This window comes from Etheostoma cragini, chromosome 9 (genome assembly GCF_013103735.1).
Source record: "Etheostoma cragini isolate CJK2018 chromosome 9, CSU_Ecrag_1.0, whole genome shotgun sequence".
In the NCBI taxonomy this organism is placed as follows: Eukaryota; Metazoa; Chordata; class Actinopteri; order Perciformes; family Percidae; genus Etheostoma; species Etheostoma cragini.
Window position 1 is genome coordinate 16095514 of NC_048415.1, and position 5760 is coordinate 16101273.

Below are 5760 nucleotides of genomic sequence, written 5' to 3' on the forward strand. Positions count from 1 at the left end.
GTGTGGTTTGAACCATGAGGGTTTAAAGGATAAGTCTGGTGATAAGCTATATTTTTTTCATCTTGGTCAACAAACTCCATTAAAACACCAAACCCAACACCGAATAGAATCCAAAGGATGTGAAATGTTGCACTCGGATTGGCATAGTCTTGGTGAGAGCACGAGTGTGGGGGGGTTTCCACTCATTTTTTCATTTGGCAAACAGAAGGGCACATGCCGCTTATGCTGATTGTCATCAGTTAAACAAATTCACGTGTACTAGCAGCAGCATCTAAACAATAATCAACCCCTTTCACATGCCGTGTTGTGAAAGCAGATGGGAAAAATGCACTGTCCTGTCTCTGACAACGCCTAAAAGAGATGCTGTTTGCATAACATTTGAGGGGTTATCCCCACTCATGCTGGATAGTGATAAAGATTCAACAAATCCAACGAGAGTGAGGGAGTTGTCGATCAAGCACACACAAAGTTCCGAGACAAGGTCTAATCAGGCTAAACACCTGTCTGAATGGACTAATGCCAGGTTCAGACCACACAATAGTGTCCGTTATTATGGTGAATGTGTCAGATTGGACAATTAGAGTTCAAAATCTTACCGTGACTTGGCCGGAAGGCATGACAGACTTTCATTTGGTCAAAGCTTGCCGTCTATCACCACCCACGTTATGGCATCGGAAAGGGACAGACTTCTAAGAACAAGAATGTACACAAACAATAGCCGTGTGTATGATGCTGGCGGATCTTTTGTTCGGAAAAGACAAAAGAGAAAAAAAAGAGAAAGAAGAAAAACAACTGACCTTTCTTCTGTTTCACAGTTCCACCTCCACGACCAATAAACAGCTTTATGTTACACATGATTCCTCTTTCGCTTCGCCATGTTTACAGTTGAAGAGCGCTCTGTGCTTCTATTGGTCAAAGTCACGGTTGTAAAAGGGAACACGTGGTGGGCATTTCTAACATGCTAGTCCTCATGTTGGGTGTGGTCAGGGGCGTAGCACAAAATTCTCCCCGCATCCACAGCCATTCATTCCAGCATCTTTTTAGGCCCTCCTCACATGAGGCCCCTGGGTGTGGTGTGGTCTTTTTATCAGATTTTGTTGACAAAACCACTAATTCAGGGTAACGTCACTATTTCCCTTTTTAACTAAAAGATCTCTCCTTCTGCAGGCTGAGATAGTGAAGAGATTGAACGGGATCTGCGCACAAGTCCTCCCCTACCTGTCTCAGGAGGTAAGCACATACACGGACACACTCTGACACAAACCCGCCACTAACCCTCTGACCCTTGGCACTATTCCTTACATCCCGGGATGAGATCACCCTCATTCCCGCCTCATTACCTGTCCACCTCCCTGACCCCTCGCTCAGCATCCCACCCTTCTCTCCTCTCGTCCCCCCATTCATCATCACCAGCTTCCTGTGTTCTTTTCCAACTCACTCTCATTTTATTTCTCCCTCCCCCACTCTCCTCTGCCATATTTAATCTGTCCTCCTGGTTTTTCCTCCCCCGTCCAATTTGGGCTCCTCCCCCATCCACTCTTTTACGTTATACATGTTTGTGTGTGTGTGTCAGCGTAATAAATTATTGTGTGATTCAGATAAGCCACCGAGGTGTTGACTTTCACACATTACAACACACCAGCCAACCATCCATTCACCCGTGTGTGTGTGTGCGTGCGTGCGCGTGTGGGTGGATAAATAGCTGAATGGCCGGGGGGGGGGGATGCATCACCAGAGAGGGTTGTCGGGTCTCTGTTGGGACTATTGATATTGATCTAACCTCTCCACCTCTCCCCTCCCACCCAAACTCTACCCCCCCCTTGTTTCTGTCTGGCTTTTATTGTCTCTCTCACCTTCTTTCCCTCGTCTTCACACCCCACCCCCACCCACCATCTCCAGCACCAACAGCAGGTCCTGGCAGCCATAGAGAGAGCCAAGCAGGTCACCCCCCCTGAGATGAACTCCATCATAAGGGTATGATGTTCCATCCCCGATTTAAGGGTTTTATGATGACTATTGATCATTACCACTAATTTTATTGTTTTCATTAATGTCCCTTAGGCATTGGCTTGTAGTTTTGAAATATGTCAGGTCTATATTTATTTTATTGAGTTGGAAAATTAAAGTTTTCTCTACGTATTAGCTGTAGTCATTAATTTAGTGGGATTTAAATGGGATGCTGCCCTACATGGGCACCATTTTAAATTTAAGATTAGTAGGTTTAGCTAGCTAGCTAAAATACTGAATCAATATGGATTAGCTAGCTGTAATCCTTCATTTCTGTGGCTTTAATGCAAGCCAGCTAGACTTGATCAATATAAGCCTTGTAGTGGCTAGCCAAGCTACTCTATCATTTTACCAGAGGTTTAGTATTAGCTTGCCGAGCCACTACATCATTTTACTATGGGCCTAGTGTGAGCTAGCTTAGCCACTCCATCACTGTGATGTACGATCCAAAGAGGCGCCTTGCCTTTGTCTTTGTGTCTACTGCTTTAGATACAGAGGATGTTAGCCTATTTTTAGGACCGGACCTGCTCTTCTCAGCACAGGGAGCCAAACAATGTGGTCCATTTTCTGGTGCCTATCAATATCTTTCTTTATAAGCCCCTTTTTATCATACTTTTATACATCATGCATTCCTAAAGGACATGGAGCATTTTAGCTCTGGGTCTGAATGTAAAGCCGAGCTGTTGACGCTGGAGGTGTAGCCTGTGCAAACTGGATTCAGTTTATGAGAAGTCAGTCAGGATTGTGATAAAAATCAACCCACTGATGTGTCATGTCGTTGAGTCTGTGTACAACAGGGAGTGATGTATAAAAGAACAGGCTTGGCACTAACAATTTGTCTTTCTATACCTTAAAATGAAACATTATTATGTGTATTTTTATGTGTTATATTGTAGACCATGTGTGGAAAACAGGTTTTCCATTTTTGTACAGTATTCTCCCGCCTTACCTGTTTTCTTGGGGCTATATAGATTGAAAATTGCATCTGTTATAAATAAGTTATGTGTGCTGCAGACTTTCCATCTCCTAGAGAGCATGTATTTTAACTATGAAATGTGCCTTCCATCTATTCTATTGTGCCTGAGCTATTAGAGCTGTGCCTCAGGGGTTATATATAAAACATCATTTGCAATGTATAATACGTCTTTGCCGTGCCAATGCTGCGTGTCCCTCAGTGGTTTGCAGTGATTTTTGTGTTGGGTCTATCCTGCTGTGCCTAAGTTGTGTCTGGTTGTCTTCCATGTAGCAGCAGCTCCAGGCTCACCAGCTGTCTCAGCTCCAGGGCCTGGCCCTGCCCATGACCCCCCTGCCGCTGGGCCTGACCCAGCCCACCCTTCCCGCCGTCACCACCTCCTCCGGCCTCTTCTCCCTCTCCTCCCTGCTGGCTTCCCAAGCCCAGCTGGCCAAGGAGGAGAAAGCTTCACGTGACGGAGTTGACAGCCACCGCGAGGAGGACGGAGACAAGTCTGATTAGATGGTGTCCCTATTCAGCTCTGTTTTTGCCCAGAGACCTGAATCCCCAGATCTGAACCCCCTTGGTCTACAGCCTCTCCCCTGGTCTCCCTCTCTCTGACCTTAGCAACATGGGCTTCAAGCCCATCACCACAGCTCCAGCTAGTCCTGATCGCTTCATATTTACCATCCTTGGGTTGTTTCTTTCATTCACACTTCTCACCATCAGTGTCTCCTGTGTCCTTTCTCCAAATACAGTCTCTTTTTTTTGTATGTGGTTAAGCTCCTTTTATCTTTTTTTCATCAGGACTGCTTTCTTTTTCTGCTCCTTCCTGCCTTCCTGTTGCTGTGTCTCGGTTCTTATTCCTGTTGAGTTTCTGTTCTTCCTCCCACTCTCACCCACCTCTTGCCTCTGTTCTAAGCGTGTCCTTGTTATGCAGGACTGATCCTGAGACTGAACACACTGTACTGTAGGTGTTAAAACAAGCTAAATGTTAAACACAGGCATTCTTTGGCAAGCTGTAACACTTGTCAGACGCAACACAGGATTGCTACACACTTCATTTTCCTTAGAAAGAGGTCTGACAGAGATCAGTAGTGGGGATATTTTTGGCAGCACAGATTGCATGCATTCATTCCAAGCTACAAGTTGGTTTAGAGTTTAACGGTGAAGTGTTATGGATCAGAGAAGTGTTTAAATAGTGCCCCGACTCAAAAGCGAAACAACCCAAAACACGTCCTAACCAAAAAACCTGCAAGAAAGCAGCAGACATGTTGTATTGAGAAGACAAAGTAGAGATGTGTGTTTACTCCGAAATTTACATTGAGAAAGGATAAGCACCTTCTTAGAGCAAACTTCATGCTGAGAGCTGTCAGATTAGAGAACAAAACCCACCCAACTAAGTAATCTCTCCCGCACCCCCCCCCCCCCCAAATTTGTAATCCTTGCATGACCCTATGAGGTACGTTAGATAAATCCACCCAGCACCTTAACTGAAAGGCAACATTTTCTAAAGTAGTTACATAAACAGAGATGCCGCTCGCATCCTGCACCCCCCAACACCATTTGCATCTTTAATGGGGGGGGGGGTGCATGTTGTGTGTTTGACAGCAGAGGGCAGTGTGTATCTTCCAGAGCAAAGAAGGACAGGACAAGTACAGGCTGTGTCACAAGAAGGAATGTGTGTACAAACTTAGTATACAGAGACGAGAATGGTGACATTAATCTCTGCATGCAGTCAGTCCCAGTCTCGGTCATGATCCAGTTCTAGAGAAATAGTCTTTGGTCTGTTTTTAAGGAACATCTCAGCGTGACACAGAGACACAACTGGACCCACGTTTTTGATCCCACTGTAAATCCTGATTTAAATACTGTCCATTTTGATTTGCTGTACGTATAGAAGTCTGTCACATATCAGACTAACATTACGCGTGCGGTTTAACACCTACGTGCAACACTTAGCGGGACCTAACCCAATGACAGATCACACAGACGAAGCACAAGCGTCTTCCACAGCAGCTTCGATGAGTAAAAACTCCCCCTCAACTTCACAGGCCCTGTTTTCAATTACCTTGTCTCAATAAGCCTCTCGTCAGGTGGAAGTTGGCTGGAACTATGCTGGGAATAATAGGATGGATGGATGGAATTGTATAGCTCCCTCAAAAATTCCCAGTGGCCCGGTGGTTAACACCCGTATTAAATAATAACTACATCCCCAGTTTGATACTGGAAGTCTGTGCGACACAATAAAAACACAATATAGTACTCTCTCCATTACATTTGGGTTTAATTACTTAACACTGAACATGACACAGAAACACACGCATGCCTTTTCTTAGCCTCCCCTCTCCGATTTAATGGCTACACTGTAAGAATCAATTGATGTGAAGTGTGAAATAAACAATACTTTGATTTACAAGAACACTCAAAACGATATTTGGCATGATGATGATGATGATGATGAAGCACATTATATTGTGGAAGTCATTCAGAAAGCAAAAGTATACAAATTGCACGTTGCTGACTTCATAATAAAACCCTAACTGTGTTTAAAACTTCAGATGACATACTTTCGGTGACATTGGTGGGCGACTCCTTCGATGGTGCCCATAGTTGTGTATGTGTGTGTGTGTGTGAACAGAACGAGGTGTGTATAAACAGTTGTACAGGCTTGACGCACAGAGATGAAATGTTCTTGCTACAACTTAAGCTAACATGCTATCCTGCTTGTGAATTAAGCTCGCAGCACATCGTCCTGCCACCGACTGTGTGTGTCTGGCTACATACTGTCGTCGTCGTAG

The 5760-nt window shown here is 44.7% G+C and overlaps 1 protein-coding gene across 3 annotated transcripts in view; it reads left to right on the forward strand.

Annotated features, from left to right (window-relative positions):
• The window catches only part of tle5 (TLE family member 5, transcriptional modulator), a 39287-nt gene extending 33919 nt beyond the window's left edge, over nt 1-5368 (forward strand). The window contains exons 5-7 of one of the 3 annotated variants that reach the window (XM_034882681.1): nt 1168-1230; nt 1900-1974; nt 3254-5368. In XM_034882681.1, coding sequence (XP_034738572.1) covers nt 1168-1230; nt 1900-1974; nt 3254-3481 — 366 coding nt within the window. In that variant the 3' untranslated portion in view covers nt 3482-5368. The remainder of the gene's footprint in view (nt 1-1167; nt 1231-1899; nt 1975-3253) is intronic. The other 2 variants (XM_034882682.1, XM_034882683.1) reach the window with 2 other exon arrangements.
• Nucleotides 5369-5760: the final 392 nt, after the last annotated feature.